The 16,269-nt window shown below is 33.4% G+C and overlaps 2 protein-coding genes across 7 annotated transcripts in view; both read right to left on the bottom strand.

Moving 5' to 3' along the window:
• LOC120195963 (protein translocase subunit SECA2, chloroplastic-like) overlaps window positions 1-3,375 on the bottom strand; it is a 28,178-nt gene extending 24,803 nt beyond the window's left edge. For 3 of the 4 annotated variants that reach the window (XR_005523127.1, XR_005523125.1, XM_039197897.1), the window contains exons 1-11: window positions 3,129-3,375; window positions 2,873-3,007; window positions 2,720-2,789; window positions 2,563-2,627; window positions 2,298-2,418; window positions 1,908-1,999; window positions 1,674-1,739; window positions 1,493-1,557; window positions 1,328-1,415; window positions 1,053-1,118; window positions 171-286 (exon numbers count right to left, since the gene is read on the bottom strand). Coding sequence is in view for 2 of the 4 variants with exons in the window: in XM_039197897.1 (XP_039053828.1) it covers window positions 171-286; window positions 1,053-1,118; window positions 1,328-1,415; window positions 1,493-1,557; window positions 1,674-1,739; window positions 1,908-1,999; window positions 2,298-2,418; window positions 2,563-2,627; window positions 2,720-2,789; window positions 2,873-3,007; window positions 3,129-3,296 (1,052 nt within the window). In the remaining 2 variants the exon portion in view is untranslated. The remainder of the gene's footprint in view (window positions 1-170; window positions 287-1,052; window positions 1,119-1,327; window positions 1,416-1,492; window positions 1,558-1,673; window positions 1,740-1,907; window positions 2,000-2,297; window positions 2,419-2,562; window positions 2,628-2,719; window positions 2,790-2,872; window positions 3,008-3,128) is intronic. The other variant, XM_039197904.1, reaches the window with a different exon arrangement.
• Window positions 3,376-8,623: 5,248 nt separating this feature from the next.
• On the bottom strand, window positions 8,624-15,772 carry LOC120195404 (ubinuclein-1-like). Of its 3 annotated transcripts, none has more exons than XM_039197455.1 (14): window positions 15,301-15,772; window positions 14,996-15,085; window positions 14,819-14,911; window positions 14,602-14,678; window positions 13,543-14,149; window positions 12,902-13,001; window positions 12,690-12,799; window positions 12,482-12,568; window positions 11,046-11,168; window positions 10,519-10,629; window positions 10,378-10,425; window positions 9,756-9,857; window positions 8,950-9,404; window positions 8,624-8,908 (listed from the first exon to the last, which is right to left on the bottom strand). In XM_039197455.1, the coding sequence occupies exons 1-13, from the start codon at window positions 15,577-15,579 to the stop codon at window positions 9,006-9,008; spliced, it is 2,226 nt and encodes a 741-aa protein (XP_039053386.1). In that variant the 5' UTR covers window positions 15,580-15,772; the 3' UTR covers window positions 8,624-8,908; window positions 8,950-9,005. The 3 variants fall into 3 exon arrangements, with proteins under 3 accessions (XP_039053386.1, XP_039053375.1, XP_039053381.1); XM_039197444.1 differs by having other exon boundaries at window positions 10,378-10,428; XM_039197450.1 differs by having other exon boundaries at window positions 8,624-9,404; window positions 10,378-10,428.
• Window positions 15,773-16,269: the final 497 nt, after the last annotated feature.

Consider the following 16,269-nt stretch of genomic DNA (forward strand, 5'->3'; position numbering starts at 1 on the left):
TAAAAGAATCACATGTTACTGAAGATTTGAAACAAAAGTTCTAGAATTTAATGAGACCTCCTATTCCTATCAAAAAAACAAAAGTTCTAGAAGTTGATGTAAAAGAAACAGATCTTCACTACAAAATGTGTTGATAAAATGCTTATTGCGAGAATGAGTACAAATTTTACCTTGCCCAGGGATCATTTTCATCCCATAGATCATTTGTTTCCAAAGCCAACTCAGCTAGTGCAATTCCTTCCTCGGTCAACTCTACTGAATTATCTTTAAGCTCAATGTTATAATGCTGTTATCAGATTTACATGGAGACTACTTTAGTTGTAAACACTATGCAAAATAACTATACAAGATTACCACGGCAACTGGATAGCAACAAAATATTAATCATAGATTTTATTTAGTATAACCACCAGTTTCCGGTCCATTGACCGACTAATTCAAATCAAGTACTACATAGGTCCATTATGTGGGCAAATCCTCCCAACCCAGTTTACTCTCACAACTTTAGGATTTTTTTTTTTGATAAGAAAAAGAGCCTCATTAAAAAACCCCTTCATAACCGTCACGCTACGAAAGTAACTTAATAGACATTGGAAGAAGGAAAAGAGTGCCCCATATTTTATTACTATTGAAAAATACACCAAGGTTAAAACCCCAAATGGGACCATGGGTACAGCCAATACCCACTAAACTAAGCTTATCCCTTAATTTAAACACACCAACTACCCACCATACAAAATACAACCCAAATTACCAGCCTTTGCTAAACTATCAGCTTCCCAATTAAAACATCTCTGTATATGCTTAATAATCACATTATGATCCAACACACAATCAGCAATTTCCTTGACCATAAGACCAAAAGAAGCTGGAGTTGATATAGTTTAATCAACGATGAAGCCAACCAAACACCAGACCCCTCATTAGCAGCTCAGACACTTTAGCAACAGGATTCGAACCCTGGATATTGAGGAACCTAACATCTCATCTCGCTAGACCAACTGGTAGTCGGTATGGTTTAATCAAAGATGAAGTCAACCAACTGAACTCACCAGACCCCTCATTAGCAACTCAGCCACTTTAGCAGCGACAGGATATCTTGCATCATCTTTACTAGCCTGAAACAGAACAGACAAGAGGCAACAAGCTATTACAAACTATTTCTATAGCTTTGACATGTCCTCTGAACAGTTCAAAAAAATTTCAAAGGCAATCAGTTAAACAGTTTTAAGATAGGTAGCAATAAAAATTTGTGATTCAAAATATCTGGTATTATTCATGGAACCAAAAAATAGTTAATAACAGAACAAAGACTAATTTATATTACCTCACCACTTATTAATAAAGGATTTCTCCCTTCATCAATGAGAACAGAATCAACTTCATCAACAATTGCAAAATGAAATGGTTTTGGCCTGTTTTTGCAAGTCTATCACTAGTAGTCCAAAAATATATCTCAAAATTCAAATTGAAATAGCAGTCTGGGACATACCATCTCATCACAAGTTGATCACTGTTTCCAGCAAGATTATCTCGGAGATAATCAAAACCTAGTTCCTAAAAAAATGTTCAGAAACAATGTTATGAGAAACTCGGTATGGCTGGATTGAGGGCAAGAAAAGGCGTTAGCAGTAGTCAACATTCAATTGCACCAATCAAATTAGGAAATTTACCGAATTGTTGGTGTATGTTATATCACATCGGTAGTTGCTTCTCCTCTCTTCAGCTGTCATTCCCTTCTATATACAACCAAAAATGGCAAAAAATACTACAATTAAGAATATATAAGCATGTAAATGGCTATTGAGATCTGCTTCTGATGCATGAATAAAATAAATGTCTGGTGGTTGACTCTCTGAAAGACTGACACAAGTTTTACATTATTCTGCCACTTATTATACAAATACCTGAATAAGCCCGACTGAAAGACCTAAGAATCTATGAACACGACCCATCCACTCGGCATCACGTTGAGCAAGATAATCATTCACAGTTACCACTGTTAACAGAAAAATCAGCATTGTCAAATTCACACATCACCATTTGGTCAATGTGAGCCTGTATAAGATTAACAAGTTGTGACCAGATTGGCCTGCAATAAAAGGGAATTAAAAGACTGCTTAAATCTAGTTAAAGGTAACCTAGATGAACAAGTTGTCCCTTTTGCTGAATATTTTATTAGATCCTTATATAACCCAGGAACCTCATATTCGACCTTTTATAGTATCAACAAAAACAATAAAGAACATCTTTAGATTAATTTCTTTCCCAAAAAATTGGAAGAAATAAAAGCTTACCATGGACACCATCACCAGATAGTGCATTAAGATATGCGGCTAATGTGGAAACCAATGTTTTTCCCTCCCCTGTTCTCATCTCAGCAATGGACCCATCATGAAGCACAGCTCCACCTATAATCTACCATTGAAAGACCTTTAGAATAATACTGGACTTCAAAATGAATAAAAACATACTTATATACTGTGATGTCATCAAAGATACATGATCAAACCGTCAAACATGCATTTTATCTTTAATCCATATAAATAAAAAGGTCAATACCTGAACATCAAAATGGCGCATGCCAAGTTTCCTTTTTGCAGCTTCACGAACCACAGCAAATGCCTCTGGAAAAAAAAAGGAAACAACCAAAAGAAGATAATTTTCATATAAAATTCATAAATCAACCCTCTTGGACATAAGATTGATAAACACTAACCAGCTTGAATATCGGAAACAGACTCTCCTTGGTTCAACCGTTTCTTAAATTCGGAAGTTTTAGCAGTCAACTACAACAAACAAGTTCAGTCCATCATTCCGATGACACGAACAAAGCAAAGGCAAATAATCGATTCTAAACAACCAAACCAACCTGCTCATCAGATAGCCTCTGAATTTCTAGCTCAAGCCCATTAACAGAGTCCACTAGACGATAATAATCCCGAACAACCCACCAGTTTAAGCTAGTACAATCAGTCCAAGTCTTCTTGAAGCGACCCACGTTCTCCTGAAACAGAAACGAAAACAAAAAAGGGGGCACCAAAAGTGAACAGAAGCAACTCAAAAGAAACATATGATCAAACAGTCGGTCATCATTTGGGAATAGTGAAAATGGAGCAAAACAAGACCTTGAGAGATGCAGCTATAGGCGTTTGCCCATTAGAACGATGTCGTCGGAGGATGAGAAAAGAAGGGAAAGATGAAGGGAAGAAGAAAGGAGAAGTGGGTTTCGCAGAGGGGAAGGTTTTATGTGGGGTGAGGAAAGGAGCGTTGAGAAGAGATGGAGCGGTGGCCATTTCGGTTTAGCTTTGCCGTTGGCTTTTCCTATGAATTATGATAACAATTGTCTTTCCTTAGAGTCTCGATGAGGGCCGACTGCGTTCGTATTTATTTGCTGGGGATTTAGGAAATAGCTCACAGCAGCAATTGAACCCTTAAAATTTCAATTTCACCTCATCGAAGCCCTGACGTGGTACATGAAATGGTCGCATGTAAAGAAAATTAAGGATAAATTATACGATTGATCGCATATCACTAAATTATTCTTTTATTTAACCATTAATATCATAAAAAGTGTCATTTTAATCATCAATATTAACGAAATTGATTTAAACTGTTTCATTTCTAAGTTATATGATGATGAAGCTAATTTACTCATATATCTCATTTTTTAATATTATTTATAAAAATAAAACTATTCTAATATTATTTATGAAAATGTTACAATTTAATTTTTTTATAGATAAGTCAAATTAATTGTGTCTTTAAAAAATACGTCTAACAAAGTGTGTCCTTGTCCCATATGATACTTAAAAAGGTTAGAAGAAAGCCTAGAAGGATCGGATTAAAAAAATTAATATATATATATATATATATACACGAATAAAACGGCAAAACTGCCGAGATAATGCATGTGGGAATGTTTAATTCCCAAAACAATGAACTCAGGCTATTATTTCCCCAAATGGGGTGTTTGCTACAGATAACATACAAAGGTTGGGATCTCTCGGCGTCATCAGGGAAAGGATTTAGGGTTTCTCGACGTCTTCAGCTTACATTGGTTCAAAGGATCTCTCGGCATATCTCGACGTCTTCTATGTTCGTTCAAAGGATGTCTCGACGTCTTCAACAAAAAAAATTCCATGCATTAAAAGATCTCTCGACGTCTTCATTGAAAAAATTTCCAATCAAACTTGAAATGCTCGGCGTCTTCTATGCAAATATATGGAGTTCATACGTGGAAAGCAACGTTGCACGCATGCATGCGTTGGGTAGGGACTCACTCCTCTTCTTATTCTTTTATGCATGCGTTGGGTAGGTACTCACTCCTCTTCTTATTCTTTTAATTATCAGAGTTTCTTTACTGGGTGCTTTTCCTTAATTGTATCTTTTCACAAAACAGAACTCACGTGAAAAATAAGTAATCGAAGTGATCATTCGGTTGTTGGAATGGATTTCTCAATCTCATTAATTAAGTTTTGACTTTCTTGAGCGTCTATGGACCACACTACCTGATTAAATGAAACAACTATTAGAAAATATCAACAGTGTGGCCTCACTGCCCAATCCTTGTACAAAAGACGTTATAGTACTTTAAATAAGATTAAAAATTTAAATTTGTACAGTGAATCAAGTAAAGTACATTATGAAAATCATCTATATGATAAAACTTTATAATACAAGCAAATAGACATATTTTTAACAATAATATATTAATAATTTTATATATACTTAATTAGACTCATACCTGATTTAACCCAAATTGGCCCGATCCCTAAACCCTAAACCATATATAAACAAAATTAAATCGAATGTAATCTAGACACAAACTAAATTGATATGAAATGTTCCAACTTAAATCTAATACGAATCATCCGTTTGTTGCCCCTACTTCTACTTAAACCTAAAAGCATTTTATAACATATACTCTTAATAAATAAAGAAAATAATTATACGTAGAAGTAGGGGTGACAAACGGATCATTCGAATTAGATTTAAGTTGGATCATTTCAGATCAATTTAGTTTGTGTCTAGATTACATTCGATTTAATTTTGTTCATATAAGGTTTATGATTTAGGATTTAAGGTTTAACCATAGGCTTTTAAAGTATAACTATTAACACATTATATTTTATATAGATATAAAAAATAAACACGAAGAAACACAGAATTACTGAAATGTCGATATCACCAAATCTGCTAATACGTTATACTTTACCCATAGGCTACCGAGTAGTGACCCACTTAATTGCTGAAAGTTTTCAACCCTTAAAAAATTAACCTATTCGTATTGACCCGAACAAAAAATTAACCGATCTAATATTGACTTAACCCTAAATCCTAAACCCTATATGAACAAAACTAAATCGAATGTAATCTAGACACAAACTAAATTGATCTGAAATGATCCAACTTAAATCTAATTCGAATGATCCGTTTGTTACCCCTACTTCTACTTATAATTATTTTCTTTATTTATTAAGAGTATATGTTATAAAATGATTTTAGGTTTAAGTAGAAGTAGGGGTGACAAACGGATGATTCGTATTAGATTTAAGTTGGAACATTTCAGATCAATTTAGTTTGTGTCTAGATTACATTCGATTTAATTTTATTCATATAATGTTTAAGATTTAGGGTTTAGGGTTTAGGATTTAACCATAGGCTTTTAAAGTATAACTATTAGCACGTTATATTTTATATAGATATAAAAAATAAACATGAAGAAACACAGAATTACTGAAATGTCGATATCACCAAATCTGCTAATACGTTATAATTTACCCATAGGCTACCGAGTAGTGACCCACTTAATTGTTGAAAGTTTTCAACCCTTAAAAAATTAACCGATTCATATTGACCCGAACAAAAAATTAATCGATTTAATATTGACTTAACCTTAAATCCTAAACCCTATATAAACAAAATTAAATCGAATGTAATCTAGACACAAACTAAATTGATCTGAAATGATTCGAATGATCCGTTTGTCACCCTTACTTCTACGTATAATTATTTTCTTTATTTATTAAGAGTATATGTTATAAAATGATTTTAGGTTTAAGTAGAAGTAGGAGTGACAAACAGATCATTCGTATTAGATTTAAGTTGGATCATTTCAGATCAATTTAGTTTGTGTCTAGATTACATTCGATTTAATTTTATTCATTCAGGGTTTAGGGCTTAGGGTTTAGCCATATTAGGGCTTAGGGTTTAGCCATAGGATTTAAGGATCAGGTCAAATTGGGTTAAATCGAGTATGAGTCTAATTAAGTATATATAAAATTATTAATATATTATTGTTAAAAATATGTCTATTTGTTTGTCAATCTTATCATTCGTGCTCATTTTAACTTTTAATCATTTAATATTTTGAATTAAACTATAATTTAGAGATTTTAATTTAATTCAAACTCGATCTTATAATACGTGTTTGAATATGTAATTTAAATTTTATATTGATAAGTTTTATAAAAGTTTATAGCTGGTCCAACTATAATTTGGATCGATTTTTATTCGAGTTGAGTATAGTTCGGGTTTTGGATCAAATATAATCATCATTTTTTAGACTATTTCGAATATCAAACTGGATAAAACCGATTTGGACAATCGAATTAGGATCAAGTTTATCATATCCATGTGGAAGCCTGTAATTTGGACACGTGACTTCATTGCTTGTATTATAAAGTTTTATCATATAGATGATTTTCATAATGTACTTTACTTGATTCACTGTACAAATATAAATTTGGACACGTGGATTCTGTTTTGTGAAAAGATTCAATTAAGGAAAAGCACTCAATAAAGAAACTCTGAAAATTAAAAGAATAAGAAGATGAGTGAGTCCCTACCCAACGCATGCATGCGTGCAGCGTTGCTTTCCACGTATGAACTCCATATATTTGCATAGAAGACGTCGAGCATTGTTTGATTGGAAATTTTTTCAATGAAGACGCCGAGAGATCTTTTAATGCATGAAAATTTTTGTGTTGAAGACGTCGAGACATCTTTTGAATGAACATAGAAGACGTCGAGCAATCCATTTCATGCATGGACATTCTGTGTTGAATACGTCGAGAGATACCGAGAGATCCTTTGAATCAATGTAACCTGAAGACACCGAGAAACCATAAACCCTTTCCCTGATGACGTCGAGAGATCCCAACCTTTGCATGTTATCTGTAGCAAACACCCCATTTGGGGAAATAATAGCATGAGTTCATTATTTTGGGAATTAAACATTCCCACATACATTATCTCAGTAATTTTACCCGAATAAAACACATATTAGCACTTAAATAATTTGTATCGGTAAAGAAAATAACAGACATGTAAACTTATAAACAAGACAGTTTAATCCTTTCCTCTAAATATTTTTCTAATTTTTTTTAATAGTATGAGAATATTTTCTGAATCAATTGATAACTTACATACATCATACAAACATAATTATTTTAATCGATCATTTCTAAGGACCCAACTCAAAATAAAAAATCAATATACTTATTACTAAAAATTTTGAATTATTCAACTTACTAGAACTCAATCTTTTTATAAAAATTTTCAAGTTAAATTTATAAAATTATAAGTTGAACAAAATTTTCTAGCGTTGAATCAAATAAAAAATTTATTTTCTTTATGAGTCAAGTTGTATTCACCCAACTAGTAATTGCTTTCAATTTCATTGAAAAGTTAAATATTAAAGAAAGGAAATTTACCTCTTTTATTTGAAATAAAATTATCCTTAAACTTTAGCAGAGAAAAAAAATATGGTCTCCGCATAAATGAAAGGGATATAGAGGAATTAATTTGTTATTATTACTATTATTGCAGGTAGTTTTACATTGGCACCATAATCTTTACATCCTCTTTTTGCTGTCTCCTACTTGACATAGAGCTCTAAACTGTAAATATGGAACTTCAAATAATGAACATTTGGTCGGTTTATTTCACTGAAACGTTTTTCGAAAAATATTTTTCATAAAATAAATTATATTTTCTTAAAAATATTTTATAGAAAACGTTTTACGATGTTTGAAAGATGTTTAAATTTTTTTTCACTAGTTGATGAATTTTTTTAAAAATTATTTATTATAAATATTAAATATAATAAATAATATTATTTATCATAAAACTTAATATTATTATTTTTAAACTATTAAATAATTTATTTATTATTAAAAAATTATTTTTATAATTTTATTAATATTTTTTTTTATAATTTTATTAATAAAAATATTAATATTGGTATATTTATTGAAATAAAAATATTATAAATTATATTAAGTATTTATTAAAGTAATAATGTTATATTTTAAAAATACTAATTACTATATTTTAAATATCTTTATTAAAATATTATTAGCTTATTATATTAATATTAAATATATAAATAATATTATTCATTATTAATAATTTAATATTATTATTTCTATAAAATTAATAAATAATATAAATTTTATTAATATTAAATTTATAAAATAAAATTATTTTGAGTATTTATTCTTTAAAGTGAAAAATTCAAAAAATGACTTACAGAAAATCAAACCATAAGTTATTTTTCAAAACACAAAGTAAATTCTTGACCAGAAAAATGTTTTATATCAACCAGTTTTCTTCCAATCAAACACTGAAAAATGAGAATATTTTTCGAAAAACGTTTTACGTGAAACAAATAGACCCACTACAAAAACGGTATTAGCAGGCATGAAAGGCGACAAAATAATCAGCAGGTCACGCGGACAAAAGATGAAAATATCACAGGCATTCTTCAACGGTGTCTACTCCTAATGGACGGCATGATGCTAGCTTGATTGCTTGGAAATTCAGACCCCGAAATGGACAAGGTGATGTCATAGCTTGACTGTCTGAAACTTCAGATCCCGAAATGGACGAGGTGATTTTATAGTTTTGGCTATTCCCAAAGTAGAGGACATGATGTTAGCTTGACTGTTCGAAAGTAGTTGGAGAAAGGCTCGATTTCAGGGGAAGATTCACCGGCTGCTTCATGGACTTGCGCCTGTCGTCACCCTGCTGCAGAGTAACTTCTCTGGACGGAAATGAGATCCATCCAACTCCAATTCAGGCTTCCTTTTTACCTTTTTCTTTGGTAGCGAGCTATGTGCCACTTTTATTTCATCCATGGCATTGTTTGAAATGCCCCTTAATTTCTCCTGTTTTAGTCTATCAAAACTGGAACCACTTGTTGAGGGACCAGGATTCTGGACAGCTGCTGCTGTTGTGCTTGAAGTTGACTTGTTAGTTGAAGGTAAAGCATGAGTAGCAGAATCAGAAGAAGACCTCTCTCGCATGTGCTGTGGCTGAGCACCTGATGCAGACTCCACTCGAACACTCTCCTCCAATCCCGGTGCCAACACATTTTTCCTCTTCACTTTCTCTTGTTCCTTAAAAGAGGTAAAAATGAACATAATAAGCAAATAGCAACCAACCTGAGAGAAATCAAAGAAAAGAAAACACATATTTGTCTACAACAAATAGCAAGTCCTTCATATTGTCTCACTAGCAACAACCAATAAATTTGGATACACTGTAAAGGAACACACAGCATCCACCCAATACTGGTTCACCTGAGATCCTAACAATAATAAAAGAAACATGGGCTAGTTTGCTTTACATGTTTGAAAAATAACGGTTTATGGTAACCAAGCCTAAGGAAACTTCAAATCTCACTATATAAACTTTGTCAAGATGGATTACACCTCAAAGGAAAAGATCAGGAAAGCAGTTTCACATACCTTGTGTCTAGTATACTTTGCTCTCCGTCTTTCCTTTTCCCTACAAATTGCACGTTTGATCTCATGGTTGTCCATCATACCATGTGGCCACAGCTGAGCAAGCTGCTCGTGGATAAATTCCATATGTAAGATAATAATGTAACATAGAAAATTGAAATAATAGTCCAGCATTATGACCAATGATCAATAGTTTTATCACCAATAAGTTTGTACAGAAGGAACATAATCAAAACAAAGAACAAGAGATCTGATAAAGGTAACAGCGTTAAATGAGTTAAAGAAGCATGAAAATACGGATTCAAATTATTTGAAAATCAATAACAATGAAAATGTAGGACAAACTCTATGGAGTTCTGCTAATAAAAAGGATGTGTTTAAAGCATTTTTTCAGTTATAAAAAGAGAAGATGCAGTTAAAGGGGAAGAGAATGGACAGAGAGTGCACAGAAGAGGAAAAGACAAAACAATCTTATGCACCCTTCTCATCCAAAAGGCAAGAGAGTTATATGATCAAAAGCTATGAGAAAACAATAACTGCAGCAACATATTTGGCCACCTTATAAAGAATCTCATTATCACTACAGTAACCGCAGGAGAATAGAGACAAATGATAGGTGCACAACCTCTACATATAGCTTTCGGATTTGTGGACCAGCATCTTCATCCAATCCCTGCTACAAATAAACAATAAAATATAACATTCATTAAGTATTCTCCAACACATGATTTTTTTTTTCAAAGGTCGCACTAGGACATATGATTACATCAACAAAGAGGTCATAAAGCTCACAAATCTTGCTCTCCAACGATGCATCCATGCTAAATTTCCTTTTATAACCTCTTTCTTGAAAATCATCAGAAGCTCCAGGCAATATCTGAAAGAATTGTTCATTTCATCAAGAGCAGCAAAATTCTAACTTTTGATAATATAGAGTAACTATGAACAAGATGAAAGACCACGATCAAATAGCAAGAGGGGAACAAAAAGGGGGGAAAAAGGAGAAATAATCATGGAATTTGCAATGGCGAAGTATTTAAACTAAACAAACCACATGAAAATAAGGAAGGATACGAAATTAAGTAAAATAGCATAGGACAAGAAGATGTGTGTAACAGCTTAGGAAAGAAATCTTTTTCCCTTGATCATAAGAAATGAAGAATAAAAGCTATATTCATTAGAGAGGATAATGAAAAAAGTAGAGACTGTTAAATCAGGAGAAACTATGAGAGGCAAAATAAAATGAAAAGAAAATATAACATTGGTGGAGGGAGATGGAAGAGTAAAAAAAACCTTCATCTCAGAAGGAATTCTTGTCTTTATGATCTCAATGACTTCCTTCTTTATCTGTTGAAATCTAGTGTCTTTTTCTTGCTTTGCCGAGACACCCATACTAATCATGACTTTGAGGTTCCTCTGCAATCAAAATATTGTTTCAATGAATATACATACATAATCTACAGAGATGATACATATTGGTAGAATGACTGTTGGAAGAGATCATTAAACGCAAACAAGAGTTTCCTATTCAGGAGGATGTGCTGATTGGTGATCCATCTCTTGCAGATGGCATTAAAGCTCTCAACCTTAACAATTTTCAGGTTTCTCACTGGATTCCACCCCCTATGGATTTTTTGAAGATGAATGTCGACGGAGCTGTTAGACTTGATGGCTCAAATGGAGGTATAGGAGGTATTTTGAGAGACTGGAATAGCAACTCCCTTCTAACTTTTTCAGAAAATGTAGGCCAGGGTCCCCCGCCGGTTGCTGAGTTAAAGGCTATTAAGAGAGGCATTGAAATCTATATGTCTTCTTGTTGGGTTAATGTTGGAAGGTTGATTGTGGAAAGTGACTGTAAGTCGGCTGTGGAATGGGTCCATACCCCAGCTTTGGCCCCTGTTTTTATCCTCCCATTAGTTAAAGAGATTTCATCTTTTATCTCGGACAGGGTGCACTCAATTAGACTGATTCCAAGGGTGTGTAATGGGGAGGCTGATAGTTTAGCAAAGATGGGAATTGGTTGATGTTTAGTCGTTTCCAGTGCGTTGTATCGTTTGAGTTTAGGTTTTTGGTTGTCTGTTGAGTAGCTTAGTCTGTTGTGTTTTTTCAGTATGGTGTTTATGTTAAATCTTATGTAATTTCGGAGGAGTAATAAAGTTTCTAAGGCACTCTTTTCCTCCTTCTTTAATCAAGAAGGAGGTTTTTAAGGAGGCCTATCATTCTTATCAAAAAAAAAAAGGAAAAAATAGTAATGCACAAAGTTTACATAGTTTTGTCAAGTTTCATTAATTCTTTTTCCATATCTGTAGTTGAATAAAGGTGATAATTGATAAACTAGAGGAATTTCTTCTAAATGTCAGAAACTTGATCACATATTTGACAGTCAGCAAACAGTCCTCAAGATCTTACAAGTTTGATTGCATGATTGAAAACCCAAAAGGTATGAACTAATTTACATTAAAGTAATCATAGTTGCAATTAAACAGTCGCAAGTAATCAAACTTCATTGAAACAAAACTACATAACACGAATTGAAGGCAAAAGGTACATAAGTAGAAAAAGGAGGTTAGGCAGAAACTATTTTTAGGCTTGGGTGTTATTAGCAATGTCAGCAAGCAATCATAACATTATATTCCAAGCCTTTTTCAAGCAAGATTTAGTAAGGGTAAAAAGTTGGAATAGCAATTGAAAGGTTAGTGGGTATCATATTCATATACAAGGAAAAGTACCTTAAGTGTTCTTAGTTGTATTAAATGACCAAGGATGCTCATGAGTCGACTTAGTAACTCCTTAGAAACTTTCCCCTGGCTTGCCTGCTGCAAATTTGATATAACAGAAAACTTTAACTTTTTATTTTCTGAAGCAATCATGCTATTAAAAAACAGTTGAAATATGAGTCATTTTACAGAATATAAACTGTTGAAAACAGTCCCATACTGCTAGTCTAGCAACTTTAGCAAGCTTGAGTTTTATTTCTCTAGGTAATCTCCTCTTAATCCCCTGAGATAAAGCATCAGCCTCTTGATTTTCTACAGCAGGAGGCCTTGCTATAATATTTAGACAGGAAGAAAAAGAATATTAGTTTTAAAGGAATTATCTACAATTAAAAAGTGTCGCATAATCACATTGCACAAGTCATATAAAATTACACTCTGCAACCAACTTCTCTAGCTCCCGAATGGCCTTTTCAAGCATGGAACTTTTGGCTCTAAGAGAAGAACCATCTTTCTTCGGCATGTGAGAAGATTTCTGCATGATACATTACACAAAATCAAAACCAATATAATAGCATAAATATCTAATGTAAAAACAGTTTCTCACATCTCTGGTGAACAATAATTTGGAAAATTGCAGAGTCCTCTACTCTAATATCTTAGACGACATGCGGAAGCACACACACTCGCACTCACAAAGAGGGGTCGATGAGATCCTTGAATTTTGCAGAGTGTTTTCAAAAATCCACATTCTGATCAAATGAAATTCGAGGGACTATAAAGAATTATGCAGAACTGTTTTAATGGTCTCTATCTTTAATGCCAAGCACTTTCAGTTAAAAGATGTCCTGTAAATCTATATCTAAACTGTTTTTACTGTAACAAACACACAAAGCTATCAAACTACTAGTGTTTCCAGACGCTGTAGGTTGTCACTAACAGAAGCAGTGTTAGTGTCAAAACTCAAACTATGTCCTGTAGCTACTAATTATTACTAACAATAAAGCCAAAGGAAAAATGAGAAATGGAGCAGAATGTCAAAAAGGAAACAAGGTTGAGACTAAATAGTAACTTACAGCTATCTTCATAGCATGTTTAGCATCAGAAACATTAGCATCTGGCAGTTCACAGACACCGTTCTTTTCTCTTGGTCGAAATGATTGTTTAAGCTCATCAGCATTGCCAATTCGTTTTCCATGTTGGGATTTGGATTGTGTAGTATTTTTATCATGGTATTTCTGATGCAAATCATCAGAGGAACCAGTTGCATTTTTCAATTTGTTACTGACAACATTTTTTGACTGCAGAAATCCCATCTTTGACTTTTCAATATCCTTCACATCTGCCAAGGGTACAGAAGTATCACCATTTGGAACTTTCAAATATGCAGAAGAATCCAATGCTACACTCGCCTCGGAAGATTTCTTCTTGGAAGGAATACCAGAAACTGAAATTTGATTCTGAGATTTTACATCCCCATACTGTTCACTTAATGCAGTCAAATTCTGAGAAGAATTAGAATTATTCTTCCCAAGAGAAGGTTCAGACCTCCCTGCAGTCACCCTTGCTGCCTTTGCATGTTTATTTGACACATGACCATCGTCATTCTCACAAGGAGGTTTTGAAGCATCATTCCTTCGCCTTTTCTTTGGCTGTTGATTAGGTATAGGAGGAGGCTCATGTCTTGAAAGTGAACGAAAAAGAAAGAAAGAAAGAAATGAAATCAGAGAAACAAACTTGATCAAATAAGCAAGTAGTGCTGCAGCATGAAAAATAAACAAATGGTAAATCAAGAATACTAGTTTTACCCTCATTGCAACACTTCCTACAAGACAAGGGGTCCTTGACAACCATTACACTACAAAGGATAAGTGTAGCAATGTTCATGATTCTATCAGGAGTTAAAGTTGATATGACTGTGGATCCCATTTTATTTTGATCTTTAAGCAAAAGCTGTCCTCATTTAAGATAAAATCACTCATAAATTAACCTAGCTTTAACTGATAAGAAGTGTATGGCTGCTTCAGGTAGGTTAGGATACATATGAACTACCATCTTAAAAGAATTATCACTAAAGGTTTGTTATCAACCAATGAGAAGAAGAATGAATGAAACAAAAGTCCAAAGAAACTCACACTCTTTCCAACTTTCCCCTATTAACAAAGAACCCATCATGTTTTATGGCTGAATTATCGACTTCAAAATACTCATCCTGCATAACAAGCAATGAAGCAACATAATAAGCAATAAAAATACATTACACATTCCTTGTTACAACAAGAATAGAAGCTACTGCTGCTGAGTGAAAACCAACACAGACAGCCTAAAAATAGAACATATGTAATTACTAACCAGCTCGGCATCATCAATAAAAGAATCTTCTGTATCATACTGATCATCATCCGGAGTTTCATCCAGTTCTTCCTCATCACTGCTATCTCTACCCTGCAAAAGAATTCCACTTCTCATTCATTAATGATGCAAAGTGCATCTTGAAATGCCCGAAAACATAACAAAACATACAAATACCATGTAAAGACGTTCAATCTTCTCAATAACAGCACTGAAACGATTTGGAACTGGTGCTTCATCTTTGGCGTCTTTTTCAGCTGCTTGTCCCTAAACATTGTTAAGCATGATTATGGAGGGAAAGCAACAAAAAAACAATTAACAGTTTTCTTTCACTTTCCCAAAATTCTTGGCAGCCAAACAATATTAACACATTCAAATATAACGAAAAGTTCCAAGCACGCTTTCTAAAATTCATAATGAATCCAAAAGTTGAAAAGAAAATACAGTTACGTATAAACAGGGATTGAAGAAGCGGCTCTTACTGGAACGATGCGAGACTGGAGATTAGGGTGAGCATTAGGAGGAGGCTCAGGAGCAGGCGCAGTCAAAACAGATGCAGCGGCATTGGCAGCCGCGGAAGATCCATTAGCCCGGTTGGCGTCTTTAACAAGCTTTCTCCAAGAAACAAACGTGGTCTCTCCAGGCCGGAGCTCAACCTCGAAAGCTTTCCGGTCAGCAGACATCAAAACCTTCGGCGCAGCCACTCTCGAGAGGTCACCACCACAATCGGCTCCTCCGCCGTCGCCACTCTTATCTCCCATGAAAGAATCCCGGTCGGGTCACCCAATTGTTATTCCTAGGGTTAACTAAAAGAAAGGAATATTCAATAATCAGTCAAAACAAACTCTAATTTGAAACCTAGATTGGGGAATTTGATCGGGAAAGAGAGTGACAAAGAAGTTGCGCGGGATAACAAAAAAGGAAAAGTTTTATGGAGGGTATTTTATTGTTTAATTTCCCTTCCTCCCATAATTTTCTAATGGAGGAAACCGTGATAGTTATAACTTGAAAAGGGTCGGGTTACATTTGAGACATTATCATGCGAGTCTGGATCACAATGGTTTGCATGACTTATTGGATCGGATTTAAGTAAGAATGATTATGAGTACGATTAGATTTGATTTTTAATCTATTTAAATTTGACTTGAAAATAAAAGTTATCAATCAACATCTCATCTGACTCGAAATTCAATTTGATTTATAGATTAAAATTCGTACTTTACCTAACTTATATATATATTTCATTTTCATTAGATAAAATAAAGATCTAATTTAAAAAATAAGATAGAAATAAATATTATTAGAATTATCTCTGAATATTTAAAAGATAATTTATAAAATTATAAAATTTTATGGTAAGGAAGTGAATTTATAAAATTTTAAAAGATAATAAATTTATAAAGTTTTAAGAGATGATAAATTTATAAAATGTTCGCCGACATGAAAACAGA

The sequence above is a fragment of the Hibiscus syriacus genome, unplaced genomic scaffold, assembly GCF_006381635.1.
Source record: "Hibiscus syriacus cultivar Baekdansim isolate YM2019G1 unplaced genomic scaffold, ASM638163v2 tig00004620_pilon, whole genome shotgun sequence".
Taxonomy (NCBI): Eukaryota; Viridiplantae; Streptophyta; class Magnoliopsida; order Malvales; family Malvaceae; genus Hibiscus; species Hibiscus syriacus.

What these genes read in the sequence shown, in the direction of transcription:
- LOC120195404 (XM_039197444.1), bottom strand. Translation starts at nt 15,579, where the DNA reads ATGGGAGATAAGAGTGGCGACGGCGGAGGAGCCGATTGTGGTGGTGAC. An exon ending in AGATTGAACGTCTTTACATG is followed by an intron (nt 14,912 to 14,995) that starts GTATTTGTATGT and finishes ATTCTTTTGCAG; the next exon opens with GGTAGAGATAGCAGTGATGA. An exon ending in GAATTCCTTCTGAGATGAAG is followed by an intron (nt 10,630 to 11,045) that starts GTTTTTTTTACT and finishes CAATTCTTTCAG; the next exon opens with ATATTGCCTGGAGCTTCTGA.